Genomic DNA, 21,454 nt, shown 5'->3' on the forward strand with positions numbered 1-21,454 from the left:
AGGTTCCATATGAAAAGTGAAACCATAAATTATGAAAAACTCAGGAAAAGCCTTTATTAAATGAATTGTGACTTACGATGTTCTCTTATTTTTAGATTGCAAGAATATTTAGGCCTTACTATTTCTAATTGTTAACGGAATGACTGGAATTATCAAATAGCCCCAAAATACAAATCTAATGAAGAAAGTTGTTGATTTTATTAAGAGGAGACTTTTAATTTAGGTGGGGGTCTCCTCGAGGATTTAGTATTGTAAAAAATGTACCTGCACACTCAGCTTAGGCAAAATGAGGGTCCTGGGAAAAGAATATCTATGAATTTATAAGGCAGGTAGAGTCCTCTTCGCTATGGCTGTGTGTGTTTTTATCACCAAAGCAAATATTGTAAGTGACTGTAATCTTCATATGTGTTGTTAGAAATCTATTCAATATTCCATTTGTTCAATTAAAAAATACCTACTAAAAATCTAGTATAGGTAAAACATTAGCGACAAAAACCCTGTACTCAAAGGGCTTGGCTGGCTGACTAGTGGACCTCACAGAATTAGAAGCTCCATTTGCATAATTCCTTTGGTCTGCAAGAAGTTCTTTTTTTTTTTTTTTCAGTTCTGATTTTCCAATATATCTCATAGCAAACATTTTAAATTTTTGTGGGAACATAAAGTCAGGTTGTATTGGATTGATCTTATGACTATCATCTCAACATTTAGGCAATAAGAGATAATGGTACAATAGGGAAATTATTCATGGCATGTTCAAGTGAGGAGAATAAAAGATAGCAAAGTTTCAGCCTTGTTTTGTTTACATTTCCATTGGAATCAAAACGTTGTGTCATTTCTGTCCTGATGCTTTCTGGAAACAGTGAAGTATGGAAGGGTAAGCCTCCTTTTCCTCTAGGAGGCCTTGTGTGGAAACTTCCATTGTGACCTGTGTGTCTCTGTGTTGGCCAGTTACCTGTCTCCAGGAATGTAGATTTATGCCCCTAGAGCATTATTGGGGTAGAACTAAAAGTCAAAGGCAAGACATGGAATGTAATTAAAAGTTATATTTTAAAAAGAATGCACAACCACATTGTTCTATTAAAATTTGAGAGCCAGGCACAGTGGCTCACACCTGTAATCCCAACACTTCGGGAGGCAGAGGCGGGTAGATCACCTGCAGTCAGGAGTTCGAGACCAGCCTCGCCAACATGGTGAAACCCTATCTCTACTAAAAATACCTAAATTAGCCAGGCATGGTGGTGGGCATATGTAATACCAGCTACTCAGGAGACTGAGGCAGGAGAATTGCTTGAACCGGGAGGCGGAGGTTGCGGTGAACCAAGATCACACCACTGCACTCCAGCCTGGGTGACACAGTAAGACTCCATCTCAAAAAAAAAAAAAAAGTCATTATTTTTGCAAATTTTTGAAGCATATGTGCCTTTTATTGCTCTCCTTTTGACTCTGATTCACTTTGAAATTAGATTTGGCATAAATTATGTCTTATTTACTAAATAAAGGAAAACCATTCTGGTCTTCCTTTTGCAAAGAATTAATTGTGTGAACTTGTGGGCGTCTTCTCATTTCCCTAAACTTTAGACTCCTTATTGTAATATGGAAACATAAATACTTATCTTGCCTTCCACTGAGCTGTCGAAGAATCAAACAAGATAATTTTAAGTGCTAATCTTGTTAAAAATTGTTATGCATTTGGTAACTCAGCATCGTGGCTTAAATAAAGATTAGAAAGTTCTTCAGTGTCGTGGCTTAAATAAGTATTAGAAAGTTCTTTTAAAAATGTTTTATATGAGCTCAATTACTGTTACACACATTTATTATATTCATCATATTGAGATGTAATTTATTGCTGTTCTATTTTGCCTGAAAGCCAATGATAGACTTCAATTTGAAGCAGAATCACATGGCTATTTCTCGCCATTATGCTTTCTCAAAAATATTCACCCAATTCCCTGAACACATGGAAATTAATTCGAGATATAAGTAGTTAAGTATCACTGCCTTTTCCAACATGGTTTATATAACATTTTAAAAGGATTTATTGCTGTCATCTGATTTATATCCTTGACATATAGATACAAACTTATGTACACATATATAATAATCTCTAGCTCTGTTTTTGCACCTTTCCTATCTACAACAGCTTTATTTCATGGAATTGAAAAATTGGCCATTTTCCATAGGATAAGCAGTTCTAAACTATTACAAGAATGACTTTTAAAATCTTCCCTCTTGAGACAGATGGTCTCCAAGAATACCCTTTTTAGTGAAATCTGAATGTTTTCATCAGTTAAAGTATAAAGTTACACCCCAAATTTTAAGCCGAGAATGTAAGAGCTCTAAATTCAACAGAGTGGTAAAATAGTTCATGGTCAGGAAGTTCTAAGCCAATCACCCAACGCCAGAGAAAATGTACCTGTTTTCTCCATCCACACACAGCCCTCCATGGAGACAAGGTTGACTGGCACACTCATCAGTGTTGAGTTCACAGTGATCCCCTAGGAATCCAGGGGCACAGTCGCAGAAATAGGCCCCCAGAGCATCCTGACAAGTTGCACCATTTAAACAAGGCTGGGACCAACATTCGTCAATTTCCAATTCACAGTTTACACCTTTTAAAAAAGTCAGCACAGAAAAAACAGAAAAAGTTTTAGCAAAGTGTTCATAATTTAGCAGTTTGACAATGCTTTGTTTACCAGAGCACTTGTCAAATGTTCTGTTACCCAAAATAATTTTCCCCCTTAATTGTAATTGATATTAACTTTTGGTGTGCTTGTGGGAAGTTGCACAAGGCAGAGCAGCTGTTACAAAGAATTATTGCATAGAACAGCTTGTGGTGTTTAGTCTGTGAAAACAAATAAGTCATTTTTAGAACAAAGTTTATTGTTAACTGCACTTTTGTTGGAAGCCTAAAAGTGGCTGGTCGATGTTTTTCCATTATTTTTAAACACTTAATTTAGTAAAGGAGCAGAGAGAACAGTGGGTAAGAGCTCAGACTCCAAAGCCAGACAGTTGGGTCGGGATCCTGGCACAGCCGCTTATTAGCTGTATGACCTTGGGCAAGCTTCTCAGCCTTTCCATGTTTCAGCTTCCTCACGTGAAAAAGACGATAGTGGTAATTATCTCATAGAACTCTTAGTCTAATTAAATGTGTTCAAAAGTACTTATAGCAGTACCTGATACATACTAAGTATTTGCTAGAGAAAAAACACTTTTTTCCACAAAAAATCTATTGTACAAATATAATGTGCAATTATTGATCTAAGTGCTCATTTTGCATAGACATTTTTATCTTAATTTTTCTTTTTGTAAAATACTACCCTTAAATACAAAAACTGGTGACAATGTAATTAATGGCATCATTAGAAGCTATTAACACTTCATTTTAAGGTAATGTTACATTAAAAAAAAAACTGTACTTATCCCCCCAAAATTAGTAGGTATTATTTGCTAAGCAAAATAAGTTTATGATTATACAAGTTGTAGTAGTATTTAAATAACAAACTATTTTATTAAATGCCAAAATAGTATTTGATATGCAATAATCGCATTTGCATACAGGTTTTAAAAGACACAAAAGGAAGAATATCTATACTTATCCATCTTTATTTCTGTGTTTCTAACCCCAAATAATAAATTATATATTAAAATGATATTAAAAGATTTTCAAAAAACTCAGAAGTCAGTAGTAGTTCAATTGATTTGTGCCCATTTTTCTCTACAGAAAATGCAGCAGGATATTCTAACACCATCTATTATTTACAACTGTTACTAGATTCAACAAATAACCAACTTAGAAGCTAGCATATTAAATTTGATTGTTTTTTTAAAAATAAAAAACTCTAAATTTATGTCCGTAAAAATGGAAATTTTTGCAATAGCACTTGTTTCTAGGTAAGTGGCTTGCTCTTTGAGGCTTAGCTATTTCTACTGCAGTCTGTGAATGAGATTTTCCATGGTTATTTTACTTGGCATAACTAAGGTCATGGAAGAGTGGAAAGAACATAAATTTTTTTGACAGACCATCCAGGACTGAGCTCTGCTCTGTCACTACTAACAACGAGGTTGGATACAGTAAATGCTACGTCAATGGTAGGTATTACTATAGTGTGTTTGTCATTTCCTGCATTCCATCCTTAATTCTTCAGGGTAGGTAGAATAAAAAATGTTTGAAAAGTGACTGGAAGCAAAGACAACTCTAAAAGAGAAGTTAGAATAACCTTAAATTCACTTATCAATAAATATAAATGACATTACTGGGAGTGTAAAATATAGAGACTGGAAAAATTTGGAGCAGCCAGCGTGTCAAATACCATTAAAAAAAATCAACAATTAATGTAGAAAAAGCCACAAAGCAATAGCAAATATATAGCTAAAATTAGGTAATAAATATTTGAAGTGGATTAATAGCTTTACAGCTAGACGAGAAGAAGGTAGAAGATGGGGCTTTCCAGTACTGGAAAGTTGAAGGTCAAAAACAAGAATGTTTAGAGAGCAATGACAGACACATCCTTGAGATGCTTCTCATTAAGTCCATGATTGTTGGGGAGATGTCAAGATAGAGAAAGAGTGAGAGAGAGTATGGGTATGGAAAGGCCAGGCGACAGAGGTTCTGCTAAAAATTCAATAGTAGAAAGGAAATGAGAAGCCTCAGGATGTGACAATTTCTGTTGTAAAGCAGGTTTGAATGATGCCAGGGTCTAACTTGAAATTGGATCAATGTATGGCTGCAGTGGAATAAAGATGAAGGTGACTGAGAATAAGAAGCTCACAAAATTCCAAAAGCATGGTCCCTACAATTCCAATGGCTCCTATTAAAATTCTGTCATCATTCTACATGCTAGTCATATGTCATACCAGACTGTTTGCTTTTCCTCAAACCTACCATATACCTCTACCACTCAAAGTTTTTGTACACACTGATCTCTGTCTGGAATGCTTTTTCCCCCTTGTCCACCCAAGGAAGCCATCCTTTTAAAACTGAAGTTAAATGTCCCACCAGTGGACTCATGGGAACAGTGGCTTCAGCAAGAAAGCCAACCTTCCCTCTTGGCCTTAAGAATCATGGAGATAAGGACTCTTCAAAGAGGATTGTGTGGAAAGTGGTTTCATTGAATAAATGCCAAGTTTCAGCAAAAGCCATGGGATTAAAGGTGCATTGGGAAAAAAAATGTTTGGTTTATCTATTCGTAGTTGAGAAGAGAGTATAGGTAGAGAAACAGGTGATCATTCTAACAGAAGTCAGAAAGATTTTTCCCTGTGACGTTTTCACATAAGCGAATGTAGATATACATTAGCATTCTGTACCTCCAGACCAGATCACCCTTCTTTTCTTTTCTTTTCTTTTTTATTTTTTCTGATATGGAGTCTCACTCATCTCACTTTGTCACCAGTGGTGCTTTCTTGGCTCGCTGCAACCTCTGCCTCCCAGGTTTAAGCAATTCTCATGCCTCAGCCTTCCAAGTAGCTGAGACTACAGGTGCATGCCATCATGCTTGGCTAATTTTTGTATTTTTTGTAGAGATGGGGTTTCACCATGTTGGTCAGGCTGGTCTCAAACTCCTGACCTCAAGTGATCCGCCTGCCTCAGCCTCCCAAAGTGCTGGGATTACAGGCATGAGCCACTGCGTCTGGCCCAGATCATCCTCCTGATACCGTCTAGAATGTCTTCTTCAGTTATCTCACAGGCATTGAGATCTCAGTGGCATTGAGTTATCTCACAGGCATTGGCTGTGTCCCCATCCAAATCCCATCTTGAATTCCCAGGTGTTATGGGATGGACCCTGTGGGAGGTAATTGAATCATGGGGGCAGGTCTTTCCTGTGCTGTTCTTGTGATAGTGAATAAGTCTCACAAGATCTGATGGTTTTATTAGGGGGAGTTTCCCTGCACAAGCTCTCTCTTTGCCTGCTGCCATCCATGTAAGACGCGACTTGTTCCTCCTTACCTCCTGCCACGATTGCGAGATCTCCCCAGCCATGTGGAACTGTGAGTTAATTAAACCTTTTTCCTAAATAAATCACCCAGTCTAGGGTATGTCTTTATTAGCAGAGTGAAAATGGACTAATACAGGCATCATTCCACAATTCCAAATAATGATAACCTTCGTCTCCCCACCTGTGCTGATCTGCGCCACCCCCATCCCTGCCAAAACTCTCCTCTCAGTGAATGGTGTTATCATCCAGGTCATCCAAGCCATAGTTCTAGGAGTTATCATCTTATTTGCCACTATTCCCTGTGTCCTAATTAGTCATCAGATCTCATCATTTCTCTCTTAGAAATGGATCTAAGGTGCCATCCTTATTGCTGTGACCTTAATTCAACCCTCATCATGTCTCATCTGCTCTCACTATTATTGACTTCTTTTTTCACAATCACTCTCTACATTTCTATAGAAATGTGATCATTATAAAGTACAAGTATGATTGTACCATCGTCTGCTTAAATTTTTGACATCATCCCCTCTCTATCTCCCTGTCTCTGAAATAAAGCATAATTGCCTTGTAATGCAGTAGAAGCTTCTAAAAGATGTAGATTCTACTGGTGCCACCCACAGCAGTGGCCTCACAGCTCCACTGTATCTCAAGACTCTAGGCTGCATATAGGTATTTCCCTTACTTGTAATGCCCCAATCCTCACTCCCTCCTTCCCCAGGCTAGCTCCAGTTAGTTCCCAAATATCCAGTTTGTGTATCCCATGATTCTGGAAACTATAGTTACTTATATTTGTCTCTAATGCTGCTTCACTGTGCTCTCAAAATTCCCCTTAATATAAATGTCTATATATATTGTCCTCAATTGCTTATTTTTCTATTTTATCTACAAAATTGTGAGCTCCTTGAGGTCAGGGCCTTTGACCTTTAACACCAATATCTGTGGCATTTAGCACATATTCTTGAATATTTAAAAAGTGCTCAATAAATGTTGAATGCATGAATAATCAAGTCACAGCTATGGAATAATCAACCACCCCTACAGGAAGGCAAACTGTATGCCAAACAGAGCTTCTCAGTGCTTCCACAAGCCTGGGCCATAAATCAAAAGCCCAAAAGTCAAATTTGTGGCTTTGGCAAATGTTTAAAACCTATTATGGTTTCAGAATGATTGTGCCCCAAACTTCTGATCAGTATTTAGAGACTTTGCACTCCAATTGGCATCTTTCGGCATTTAGAGATCCATGTTAACATTCCGTGCCACAAGATAATGGACATTATATCCTATCAGGATGGAACAGGTCTTGACTCTGACGCTGTCTTCATCATTCTTTACAGTGGGCAGGGAGCACACCATGCATGCAGCAAGGTGTTGATAAACCATTCTGAATGCCTTTCTCATTATCTGCAGAGTCCACGCTTTGGAAATAATTGTAGTCTGGCTTCAGACTATCATCTTAAATTTCAGATTCCATTCAATGTATGTGATGCCTAACAGGCCTCTATGCATAATATTTTTCTTTTGAATAATAATTATGTATGCTATTTTGGGGCTTTTTATGTATATCAAGTACAACAGTTATCAGTGCAAGTCGGTGACACAAGTATCAGAGCAATGTGGAACTGTAGCATTCGGTTTTCATTACAGTGATAGATTTACAGTAAGTTCTCCTCCTAGATATTATAGTCAATCTGTTTAACATCCTAAAGCAATAAGGAGAGGCTGGATGACTTCCTGCTCTGATTAATAACATAAACATAACAATGTTTAGCAAGATGTTGTAAGAGATTAAACGTGGATAATTATTATTTTCAGTGGGAACATCTTTGGCGTTTTAGCCAATGAGATTTCTGGCTTGTGAATTTAGACACACCTTTCCTAAGGACACCAAAAATAACAAAATTCTCTTTTTGAATCACTCACTTAAAGCAGATTTTACAAGCCCAGGATTCTATCTCTGAAGGACTGCCGAATTTTGTCAATTCTGACTCCTTTTTTACTCCCTCAAATTTTTAACTCTCTAGAACCGAGATGCACTTTACAATCAGCAGTGTCTTAGCCTCTTGTTACAACTTAACCAAATAATTTTTCTTTCTTAATGATATCTGAAATGTATGTAAGACTGATGATGTATTAAATCTGATGATACAGAAAATTTGTCTTTATAAATATTATTAATGCTTTGTCATTATTTTATTTAACTATTTGATTATATTTTATTATTTTGTTATTGTGACTATTATAATCCTTTTTGTTTCTACAAGTTTTGCTTTACTGCTAGACAAAACTGTAATAACCTGTGGTTTCCATATTAAACATTTTTTTCAGGTTTTCTTAATCCTTTTCACATTGTGTCCTCTTTGGTACCATTTTACCATCAGTGAAAGTTTAAGAATGTTCTTGACAGTTTCAAAACCATCTTCCCAGAATATCATGGAGGCTGAAACTAATTCTAGGAAGAGAAAGAATGTCTTCTCTTTGTCAGCCCTAGGAGTGGGGCATTGGGAGGAAATTCTCCTACTTCCTTGTATCTAATGATTACAGTTGTCTGTTTGGAGAACAGTTTCTTCTAATTCTGTGAGCTCATTCTTCATTCCTCTTCTCCAGCCATTTTTCTCTAAATCCATCTGTATGCCATTTCTCCCACTTCACTTGCATCATAAATGTCATAAAATTTACCATAAGATAGTAATATATTATTTTCCCAAGTTAAACGAATGACTTTCCCCATACACTTTCTATATTTTATACATATATATACACACACACTTTTTAAAAGAATTATTAAAATAGCAAAATATATATCAAATTTTAAAAGCTGGAGTAACCCATTTCAGAGACTCCAAGATGCTATGTTTGAAAAATACACTACTTTTATGAATGGTTTATGCTTTAATTTTATGTTTTTTTGAAAGATTATAGAAAAATTACAATATTCTCATTTTATGTTAAATACATCAGTATTAAATATTATATATTTTCATACTTCCATAATTATGTTTTAATCATAGCAAATTACTTTCTTATGTTTCTCGTCATTAGGATAATTACTATTCCTAAATATACAAAATTGTTAAAATAGTAGTAATTTCTTAGTTCTTTATTTTGTGATAGGGCCATTTTAGAAGTTGAATTCTTGCCTACGCATATTAAAATATTACACTTTAAATTTATAAGTGTGGCAGAGAGATTTTGACCGAACTTCAGTTAATCTATTCCTGAGTTGGGTTCTAACAGTATTCAAAAAATAATACTTTCAAGTAATCAGGTATAAGATTACTTGAATGCAATTCAAGTATAAGAAAATGATACCTGTAAAAAACAAAGGCAAACATTGTTTAGATACCATAGGTATTCATTAGTAGCAATGTTTTAAGAGACAGAAATATTGGCAATTAACTCTTTCATAGCCTAAATAGTCTATGGAAAAACTTTTGTTAATCCATTTCATTCTCATCATGACCCTAAGAGTTAGGTTGTATTACCATGCCAATGTTTGAATGAGGAAATGGAAGTTCATAATTGTTATTTATCAGTACCAAACCACTAGAGAACATCTAGGCTGAGCCTGGAATCCCTGTCTTCTACTTCCAAATTTGTCTTTCCACCACATCCGTTCTTTACATTACTATATATTTTTTGGCTCATCCCCTTTGCATTCGGACCAGCACACACACCCTGCTGATAACTAGGTAGGCACTAGGAGAAATAGCAGTCACATGTCAGAGAGAAAGCTGTCGTTCTGGCTCATAGATTATAATTTCTTTCTATGTCCTCACATGGTAGAAGGGGTGAGGGCTCTCTCTTGGGCCTCTTTTATAAGGGCACATAGCCTATTTATGAGAGCTTCCCCGCAATGACCTAATTACTTCCCAAAAGCCTCACCTTTTCATCGCCTTGGACAGCATTTCAACATATACATTTTGGAAGGACCAAACTTTTCAGATCATAGCAACCCCTTTCCAAAATATCTCTGCAGTCCTTCTCCCTTGGTATTCAACATATTATTGTTCAAATAATAATAGTAAATGTAGGCAGAAGATACAAGTTTCAGCTTTACATTCTGAAAGGGATGCATTTTTGCTCTACTCATAGGCCATTTTTTTTCCTAGGAACATTTCCTGACTCCAACGAACATTACCAGCTTCTTTCTTTGTTCTTCCACAGCATGATGTTTATAGACAGATGGTAATTGTTGTTTACATTCCTGATCCCAGAATAATTTGTGAGCATTTTGTCAGGAATACATTTTATCTTAGTCACTTTTACATCTCCGAAGTCCGCACAATGTCCAGTGCATTGCAAATATAAATATTTGCTGAGTGAATATTTGTTATTTTGTGCACTCATTCAACAAACATTTGTCAAAACCTGGAAACTTCATTTCTTCATAAAAACTACTTCAAATGACTCTAGTTCTGAGCAAAAGCCTGAACAAGCGTTTAATTTTCTTTATAAGACACCATAAAACATTATCAATTTCATAATTAAGCACATACAAAAACAACTATTTTTCTTTGATATAATAATATTATTTCTCATGAAATAAGCTTATATTTAATAACATATTTCATTTTCCTCAAATTATTTCCCATGACCATTAAATTATCTATATTATTTGCCACAGACACCTTCAAAGTGATTTAGTTGATCAAAATATATTTAGAAAAGATAGAACACCAAGCCCAGATTCAAACCTCCACAACGACTGAAATTCGAATTATGTCTTTGATATGTGCCACTGTAATGGCAGTGTCAGTTACATCATACCTCTTAGACTTATGCATCAGCATGGATGAGGACTATTGGAGAAGGCCCAAGAGGAACAGGAAATATCATTAAAAGTAAAAGAACTGCTGATAGGACACTTTACATGAGTAACCATCATGTAACCCAGGGAGGTAAAATATGTTGCAGTTGTGCACGTGAAAGACACTGCATGGCAATATGGTGGACAGAAGCTACTAAGAAAGACTGCATTCTTGCTAGAATATTCTAAAGGACAGATTTGTTCTGAATAATCTAGACATTGCCATCAGAGGGCAATAGAGGGCAGAGAGAGAAAGGCATGCTTTCATTTTGTTTGCATGATCCATGATCCTTCTTTGTTAATTTCCATCTTAAATGTTAAGGGTGGAACAGGGAGGGGAGAAAGTTACTGTTAAAACTTGATAGGGGCCGGGTGAGGTGGCTCATGCCTGTAATCCCACCACTCTGGGAGGCCTAGGCGGCGGATCACAGGCTCCTGAGATCGAGGCCACCCTGGCTAACATGGTGAAATGCCATCTCTACTAAAAATGCAAAAAATTAGCTGGGCGTGGTGGCACGCTCCTGTAGTCCCAGCTACTAAGGAGGCTGAGGCAGGAGAATTGCTTGAACCTGGGAGGTGGAGGTTGCAGTGAGCCGAGATTGCACCACTGCACTCCAGCCTGGGCAACAGAGAGAGACTCCATCTAAAAAAAAAATTAAAACAAAAACAAACAAAAAACTTGATAGGTCTCTTTCACTCTTCCCTCCCCCAAGGAGTGGATTTTCTTGGACTATTGTATTAACCTCCCTTAGACACTTGAATTCCATGCCTATCGCCCCCTGCAGTGTATCTTCAACATAATAAGCAGAGTGACCTTGCTAAAATGTAAGTCAAATCATTCCAGTTCTCTGCTCAGAACTCTCCAATAACATCCCATCTCACTTAAAGTAAAAGCCAAAGTCCTTACAATGGCCTACAAGGTCCCAAACAGTCTGACCTCATTATTGCTCTGACCTATCTCCTTCCTCCTTCACTCCAGTCACACTAACTTTATTGCTGCTCCTCAAACATTGCAAGGACTCTTTACCTCAGGGCCTTTGCATCTGCTGTTCCTCTGCCTGGAATGCTATTCCACAAGACATTTCCTTGGCTCCCATCCTCTCCTCTTTAGAACTTTATTCACATGTCACCTTCTCAGTGAAGACTTTCTTGATCATTCTACCTAAAGTTAATCCCTAATACCATTATTTTGTTTTACTTTTCTCCATGCAGTTGTTACCCTCTAACCTACTATATACAGTATATCTATTACTTGTTTTATAGACATCTATCTCTTCCTTGCAGAATGTAAGAGACTTTGTCATCACTTCTCTTTACGCTTTCATTTTCAGAACATAGAACAATGCCCAATTCATTGAGGTACTCAATATATATGTGTTGAATAAATTAATGATCTAATGAATTCAACAAATATTTAAAAAATCCATATCATGTGTCTTATAGTCCATCTGGTGCTGGTATAACAGAATATATAGGACTGGGTAATTTATAAAGAACAGAAATTTATTTCTCTTAGCTCCGGATGTTTAAAAGTTCAAGACCAAGGTTCCAGTGGGCTTGGTGTCTGGTAAATCCCCACATCCAAGATGGTGCCATGAAGGCTGCATCCTCCAGAGGATAGGAACATTGTTCCTCACATGGCAGAAGAATGGAAGGGGGTGAACCCACTCCCAAAAGCCCTTTTTATTATGGTATTAATCCATTCCTGAAGGCTCCATCCTCATGGCCTAAATACCTCCTCTTAGTTCCCACCTCCCAATACTATTGCATTGGTGATTATGTCTCCAACACATGAGTTTTGGAGGAGGCAATCACTCAAATCATATCATCAAGTACCTAGAACTGTTACTAGCAATAAGTGCTTTATATAAAGCCTGCTTTTATTGATTTGTGTTTCCTTGCCTCATGGACTTTGCGAAATAACAGTCAAGGATGTCACATGGAAATCCACATAACTGTCTATGTCAGTGGTTCTCAAAGTGTAGTCCCCAAACTAACAGCATCAGCATCACATGGGAACTTGTTTTAAATGCATATTCTTGGACCCCCACCTCAGATCTGTTGAACTGAAAACAGTATTTTATTGATAAGCTGTATAGGTGAGTCTGATGCATGCCAACACTGAGACCCATTGATCTACATTGTAAGCTTATTAAGTTGACAATGCCAGTTAAACTTTTAATGCCATTTGTTTCATATCAGAGTTTTCAAGTTTTCCTTGGATACAATAAATTTGAAAATACTCTGACCTTGATAAATGTTAAGTGAGTCTTGTTTCTAGAGACATTATACCTTCTCTTTCCTTTCATGCCCATGGCCACTCTCCCAGGCCAGGTCCTAAAACCTTATACCTGGGTTATCACAATGGCCTCCTAACTAGTCTCCATGAACTAACAAGTCTTCTAACTACTCTGTAAGTACAAACACATTTCCTTCACTATATGATGAATTTTTGTACATTTTTATTTCTGCAAGGAAATTCATCGTATAGTTGAAAAGTACATTGAATATAGTGCATTTTCTTATTTCCCAAAAGATTATTTTTATACCAAAGATCTATTTTGTAATAGAGGAATAAGATATTTTTCTACATTGATTTGCTTCAACATACATTGAACTGGCCTTTCTCTGCCCTCTTACAGCCCTATTTTTCTCATACTGCAGGCATCTGAATGAGAAAAATGTACATTAATCAATCTGGCTAATTTTAAAGAAGGCCTCAATTATGAAATGATTCATTGCATAAAATTGAACTAAAAGCAGTCACATGCTTAGAGCTAATATTCTTTTCATTAAAAAAGTTTGCATCCACTTACTTTCAGCTTCAATTGGAGTTTTTGCTTATGCACAGCAGATTCTCACCAGCCTCTTCAGTGGCTCTCTCTGAGCCCATTTCTGTAGTTCATGAATCACTGCCCATGAAGCATAATGGAGTGCACAGAGGAGAATTCACGCAGTGTGAACCCTCTCTATGTGCTACAGCTCTTTTTCCCCTTCTACCTCTCTGCCTTTTAAAATTTATTACCTTTTCTTACTTTGCTGCTCAGAGGAACACAGGTTTTTTTCTGTAAGAGGAGTTCTTTATGATCACTCTAAATTTGGATGTGGTGCACAGCAGCTAGGTCATTGTAATACAGTTTCCAGGATTCATCAGGAGGTCTAAGTTGAGGCAGAGCACTCCAGTACATCCATGCTGATTGCTGATGGTCTTTTTTCTTTCCTTCTCAACTTTGGCTTTTCCCTTGGTTCTACAGACCTTCTTTGGGGTTCTCGTTAGTTGGCCTGAGCTGCCACAAACACTGGTGGTCATGGGATAGCAATGAAATAAACACACTTCCCTGTGTGTCTAAATGATGGTATGGTGCAAGAAAAATTTCCAAATAAAGCTCACATGAACTTAATATTTGGCCGCCAGCCCTGGCTATACATTAGACTCATCAATTAAATTTGACCCTCTGGAAGTAGAGTCTGAGCACCTCTGTTTCAGAGCTCCCTGGGTAATTGCGAATGAGTAGTCAGGGCTGAGAAACACCCATGAGCTACTAGAACACAGGCCATTCTACTTGTGTAGGAGATTGGTGAGCAAGCCTATGACTGCATTTTTTTTTTACCCGAACAAGCCTAACCAGCTAATAATAGACCCGATTTTTATCTGCCTTATGAGTCTCTTGTTTAAATTCTGTTTTCAAGAAAGTTTTATATATGTCACTTGAAAAGGTGAAATAATAACATGTAGCTGATTTCATAGAAAACAAGGGAAGAATATAGTCAAATAGGGAACAACACTATTATATCAGGGATTGACAAGGAAAGCATCCTCATTGTGGACCTAAGTGTTATAGTGAGAAAAGGGGACTCATTCCCATTGGACCCTGCAGGGATGTGATATAACCTAGAGTATAAATGAATTCATTGTAAGGTGAAGTGCCTTATGATGGAATTTGACTACATTTCACATTTAGAATATACTCTTTCTAGCTGTTTTTTTTGTTTGTTTTGATTTTTGTTTTTTGTTTTTTTGAGACAGGGTCTCACCCTGTCGCTCAGGCTGGAGTGCAATGGCACAATCTCAGCTCACTGCAACCTCTGCCTCCCCAATTCAAGCAATTCTCCTGCCTCAGCCTCCCAGTAGCTGGGACTTGTATTTTTAGTAGAGATGTGGTTTCACCATGTTGGCCAGGATGGTATCCATCTCCTGACCTCATGATCTGCCGGCCTCAGCCTCCGAAAGTGCTGGGATTACAGGCGTGAGCCACCACACCTGGCCACCCTTTCCATCTTTTATGCCTAAATTTAGACGACTGAAAGGATTCATTAAAATCCAATTTAATTAAGATATTTAAAAAACATACATTGTAAAATAGTTTTTCAAGCTGTGTTTTTTTACAAATATAAGACTATTACACAATACTATAGTTGAAATGAATGAAACATTAATTTGATTTTATATCTATTCCTTTTAATCACCATTCACAATATTGAGATAGAAGCAGAAAATGGAAGACACTATCTTAATGAACTGTATTGATTTTTAAATGTGACCATTGTAAACAAAGCACTTCCAAGCCAGCCCCACAAAAATTTCTTATTTTTATTCAAAAATTTAAAAAATATTGAAATTCACCTGCCATAACTCCACCAAAGAAAGAGACACCTCAGTATGGCATACAAACAAGGAGCTTTTCATACAACTATTGTTTTATAAGCTTTTAAAATATTTCCTATAACTTTTAGATAGTATTGATAATTAAGTCACTTGATAAAATAATTTTCCATTTGACATAAGCATTCTAGCATCATAGAGTATACATAAAATAATACAAAAAGTGAATTCTTATTTAATATTCATTTACCTGAGTTTCAGGATGGGTGCCCAGAAATATATGGAAGAATTGTAAAACTTAGAACAATTTAGTAACAGTTGATTAAGTAGCCATTACTCACAAATACTGAGGCAGGCTCTTGGAGGAAGAGGGCTCCTCTTTTTTTTTTGAGACGGAGACTGGCTGTGTCGCCCAGGCTGGAGTGCAGTGGCGCGATCTCGGCTCACTGCAAGCTCTGCCTCCCGGGTTCATGAGTAGCTGGGACTACAGGCGCCCGCCACCAAACCGGGCTAATTTTTTGTATTTTTAGTAGAGACGGGATTTCACAGTAGTCTCGATCTCCTGACCTCGTGATCCTCCCGCCTCAGCCTCCCAAAGTGCTGGGATTACAGGCGTGAGCCACCGCGCCTGGCCGAGGACTCCTCTTCTTAATCCACTAACTGACATCTAATAGAACCTCAGAAAATATTGATGAATTAAAGAATAAATATAAAACAATACTCTGTCCTTTAGAAACTAACATTTTGGGGGGGGGGCAAAAACATAGATATATGTAAAATAGGAAAGAATTATAGGGGATTCTTTAATACAGGTGTCAACTAGTACAAACATAATGAATATAATTACTGCAGCAGTGTGGAACTATTATTCCAGCTGGAAAGGAACCTGGAAATGCTTCTTGTGTTGGGTGATATTTGAACTAGGTCTTAAAAAGTATAGCAGAACTTCAGAGTAGACATTGTGAAGTGAGGAAGGACATTCCAGGGGGAAGGAAATGACTTGTATAAGAAATGAAGAAGATTTATCAGAGGAAATAGAAGGCTTCGGTGGAATGTGTGAGGACATGGCCACTGTCATGGGCCCAAATTGTGAAGTGCTTTCAGGGAGAGGCTAAAATTATTCTCTGTGTAGTGGGAAGCTCTCAAGGCTCTTCAGAACTACGGCATAGGTCTATTTTAGAAAAGTTATTTCAAAGGCAGTGTTCAGAACAACTTCGAGAAGGTAGAAGCTATAAGTAGAACGTCTGGGAGGTTGTGTAGTAGTACACACAAGAGTTGAAATAAACCTAACCAAGGAAAAGAACGGATGAGCTCAATTTGGAACATATCTTAGATGTCAAAACAGCAGATTCTGAAGACTGGTTGTATGTAAAGGAGGAGGGAGAGGGGAAAAATTTCATTTTAGAGCAACTAGGAATGTGTCTATTTTATAAAATATATAGTTTTAGAATGTTTAAAAGTAAAATGATGCTGGAGGGTTCTGGTGTAAATTTTGAAGAGAAATATTTTCCAAATAGTTATATTGCTTAACACTTGGAAAAAGAATGACAAAATAAAGAACTAAGTGTGAAAGTGTTGGGAGAAGAAGGCAAGTTTAAAAGCTGAAAGCCTCAGGAAGGCTTTCAGGAAGGTACAAAAATGGCAAGTGCTAAGGGAAAACATGGTATTAAAATGTGAATGGTGTCTTAGAGATATGAGTCAGGAACTGTAAGAAAGTGGTGAGCAGAAGTTAGAATGAATGCATGTGAGAAAGCATAGGCTAGGTAAGTTACCCCCTTACAAGTAAATGGAAAAGCCAAAGAATAAAGCAAAGCAAGAAATGTGGCCATCGTGAAGAATTGACCTAAAACAGTAACAGTGATTCAAAAGGATAGGGAGGATAAATACTGAGTGTGAAGAGGCTGAATAGCATGTAACTTGGTAATGATGAGTTGTCAACTTGTTACTTTATTATTAAAATAAAATTCTATCAACAGAAACATTGTAAAGAATAGATAAATATGAGGTACAATTGTTTGCTCTAAGACGTAAAACAAGAACAGGCTTTTTTTCTTAATAAAAATCGTGGTTTATCTGATATACCATGCTCCATCAGCTTTACTACCACTGATCTGTTGATAATACTCAAGTCAGCACTAGAAACCCATCAACTTCCAAACTGCCTTCCCAGAAGGTTGCAGTGCCAGGCTTTGGGGATTAGAAAGCAGGCTTGAACTGGAATGAAAGGAACATGCACTGATGAGGAAACCTGAAATGCCCTTGAGCTTCTCTTGGACCCCATTCATTCTAGACTGAATCCAGTTTTAAATCATGTAGAGCTCCATTTAAAACAGCAACAGTGACAGCAGGCAACCACTTAGAATTCAGTGCATTCAGTGGATTTTCAATAGTTTAGGGAGTTTCTATCTAGTGATTGATTCCTGTCAAGAACTTGGCCATTTTCATAAATGATTGTGTGAAAAATAAAATGTCACCTCTGCTTCTGCCACTTAGAAAGAGCTAACTACACCACCTGTGATTCAGATATGATCACACTTACCAGAATAATTGTGGGGACAGATACAAGTATATCTTCCTATTTCATTGAGGCATGTAGCCTCGTTCTTGCAGGGATCTGAAGCACATTCATCCACTTCCAAGTCGCAGTGTCTGCCTTGATATCCTGGGACACAGAAGCAGGAATAACCATCAATTCCATCCTGGCACACGGCCCCATTTTGGCAAGGGCTGGAAGCACACTCATCGTGATCTATCTCACAGAATCTTCCAGCATATCCAGCAGGGCAGATGCAGACAGGATAAATAGGGTCCTGATGGCAAATACCTCCATGTTGGCAGGAGTTCTTGCCACAGGAACCAATGGTAGTTTCACAGATTGTCCCACTGTACCCAGGAGGACATTTGCACAGAAAACTCCTTTCTCCTGGGGTGTTCACACAAGTGGCACTTCCTTGACAGGGATTGGAGAAGCAAGGGTCTTTCATGTTGTCACAGTCTTTGTCCAAATTATTGGCTGTGTCTGAACAAGAACAATCATTGTCTTTTGAAAAATCTTTGCATGTAGAATTGTTTTGGCAAGAATTTGAGAGGCACCTGGTGTTGTTTTTATTGCAAAAGGAATCTACAAGGAAATAAAAAGTAACAAGATTAAATTTATAAATGAGGACAAAGTTAAAAATCTTTCTTTGTGACCTTTGTGCTGCCTCAACCAAACTCATTAATAAAATACATAGTTGGGTGCATCCTAATGAAAAAACTACGTCATCTACATTACTATACCTAGCACATTGTATGTACTTTCAGTGAACAATGCAATAATTTTCATAGTGATAATACCTTCAGAGCAAGACTTAAATGGACACAGAAAGAAGTTATAGGATATTTTAAATTATAATTGAAATTTAGTTCCCAGAGAAAGTACCATAGAGAATTTTGTTTCCTGATTTAACAGAAGACTTATATACAGGATAGTAAATTTTACCGGATGTAGAGTTTAATTGCTATTTTCAGACCAAATTATGTAGGCTGCAAAATTGTTTCCTTGCAGTAAAGTTTGCCATCTACTGGCTGTTTTAAGAAATTCTACCACTGTGAGTTTCAGACTTTTTGTTTTCCCTTTTCCTTTCTCTTTTCTTTTTAAGAGCAGCAGAATTCCTTCAAGGAAAATGTCATGAGGAATCCCAATGTACAAAATTGGAAAGCAGATCTGCTCAGGTCGAAGCAGGAGAAGGTCCCTTGCAGCCCAGTCAGACCAGTCTCCCGCCTCCCCTAGAGACACCTCCAAGGAGCTAGGGTTTGAGACCAGCAATTTGAAAACCTCTGCACAAGAGAAAAGAAAATATTTTATATAGTTACTATAAGCAATTATTTCTATATTTGCATTAAGTATTTCTAGTGCTAAAATAAAGGTTTTTTGTCTGCTGAGAAGTAAAAACAAATTTGACCAGTTTTAAGGAAGATGAAGACCCAAATAACAGTAAATATATTTCTTGTGTGTGTGTGTATGCATCTGTGTGTATGTATTTTCTAATAATTAAATTGACTTGGAAAATAGCCATAATGGTAATTTAGTTTCATTATGAGGCCGAGTATGTTTATTTAGAGCAATGAAACAGTGCAAGGTGCAAGACTTTCAGGGAAGAGCATGTTAATTTCTCTATTGTAAGTAGTATTTATTCCTTTGTCCTTGATAGTTCTATTGCACTTTTCTATGAAACAGGTAATTCTCTAATTTAAAATCATCAATCAAGAATCTGAAAGTTGTATTCAGTGGTTTTTATTATCAATCTTTTCACTGACTTTTCTATTTAGCAATCATAGGAGATTTACCAGCGAGTCAGGATAATACAGTGGGAAGGGGCAACAGACGGGTACCAGGCCTGCTCTGCCTCTCCCAGCCTTGGTTTCTGGTTTTTTTTTTTTTTTTCTTTTTGGTGTGTGAGAATTAAGTCACTAAATTTAAATGCTTTGCAGACACATCGTAAGTGTTTGGTAAATGCTAGCTCTTACCTTTATAAGATGTTGAGAAATAGTTTTGAGTTCTTAATAGAAAATTTACTGAACAAGTACAAAACATAGCAATAAAAATAATTAAAAAGGTACAAGTCACTAATAATTTTCACTGAAGGAATTTTATTTTAAGAAAGAGAATGAAACAAAATAAACAAACAAAAAAACACGAGTACCCTTACATAGAAAGCCTAACAATGGACTAATTCAAGATGCCAACCATGCCCTTCCTGTAAATTACCTGGGAATGGTCAGGATCGGACAAAGATAATCATGAAATTGAATTAAAAAGGTTCTGTTCCCCAGCTCCCTTGTTTTTTGCAAGAAAATATTTAACATCTGATTATACATTTTTAAATTATTTATTATTATTATTATTATTATTTTGAGACAGAGTCTTGCTCTGTCGCCCAGGCTGGAGTACGGTAGCATGATCTCAGCTCACTGCAACCTCCATCTCCCAGGCTCAAGTGATTCTCCTGCCTCAGCCTCCCAAAGAGCTGGGATGACAGAAGCCCACCACCATGCCTGGTTAATTTTTTGTATTTTAGTAGAGATGGGGGTTTCACCATGTTGCCGCCAGGGTGGTCTTGAACTCCTGAGCTCAGGCAATCTGCCCACCTCAGCCATCCAGGCCTCCCAAAGTGCTAGGATTACAGGCTTGAGCCACAGTCCCCGGCCTCTATAAATTTCAAGTACCATTTAAATTCTTGGCTCAGCAAAATGCTAGCTATGGAATTTGAGTTGTGATAAGGACTTAATTGTTCAGAGCATCTGCTGTATCTTTGTATTGTGCTCCATATCTATTTATTTATAACAAGTGCTCAGTAAATATTTCTTGAGTATTAACTGTCAAAGCCATCGCTCTTACCTTAATAGTTTCTTTATGTAAAACTATGCATATGTATATGCACACATATATGTATATTTAAATGTATAATTATTGATCCTTGATCTTTTTCAAAATTCTATTTAAATATCCTCTTATCATCAGTATACTCAGTCTTTTCTTAAGATTTACTAACTTAATTCTCTCCCTAGCTCTCTAATTATATCTGTCTCTAGATCTCATTTTAACTGATATTAACATCAATAATTAAATGTATCCTTTGTCAGCAGAAGGAAAGGAAGGAGGCGTAGATAGAACTCCTATTATTGCTCATATCTGGGTTAAAGTAGCAATTTTTAATATGCCTCATATTTAGCTAGATAAACACTCCTCATTGTATCCTCACCAATGTATATGAAGTTATTCGGGAATTTATTCATTGTTCTGGAACATGTATATTTCTGGTGTTTTTTTTCCTCAAACTGTTGAGACAAGCAGGGACTTGAGGAAGTCGCTGCTAGGGATAGGAAAAGAATATGTCACCTGTGGTATGGAATAATGTTTTTTTCAATATATATGGTTGGCGTTATTTGAAAAAAATTGAGTAATTTTCCAAACATGCAAAGGCAGTTTTTTACATTTTAATTTTATAGTTATCTATATTTAACCTAATTTTACCTAAATAATCAGAGTAGAATAGAGGAATTGTGAACATAAAATTTGATATTTCCAAAAAATCAAATGAATGGTGTCTTACATCGTTTCACCTAGAA

General features: G+C 36.9%; 1 protein-coding gene across 12 annotated transcripts in view; it reads right to left on the reverse strand.

Annotated features, from left to right (window-relative positions):
- CRB1 (crumbs cell polarity complex component 1) overlaps positions 1-21,454 on the reverse strand; it is a 281,528-nt gene that overhangs the window by 135,527 nt on the left and 124,547 nt on the right. For 10 of the 12 annotated variants that reach the window (XR_008624762.2, XM_063598016.1, XM_055110116.3 and 7 more), the window contains exons 2-3: positions 17,883-18,464; positions 2,414-2,609 (exon numbers count right to left, since the gene is read on the reverse strand). Coding sequence is in view for 11 of the 12 variants with exons in the window: in XM_063598016.1 (XP_063454086.1) it covers positions 2,414-2,609; positions 17,883-18,464 (778 nt within the window). In the remaining variant the exon portion in view is untranslated. The remainder of the gene's footprint in view (positions 1-2,413; positions 2,610-17,882; positions 18,465-21,454) is intronic. The other 2 variants (XM_034943070.4, XM_003823077.5) reach the window with 1 other exon arrangement.

The sequence above is a fragment of the Pan paniscus genome, chromosome 1 (genome assembly GCF_029289425.2).
Source record: "Pan paniscus chromosome 1, NHGRI_mPanPan1-v2.0_pri, whole genome shotgun sequence".
NCBI classification, from domain to species: Eukaryota; Metazoa; Chordata; class Mammalia; order Primates; family Hominidae; genus Pan; species Pan paniscus.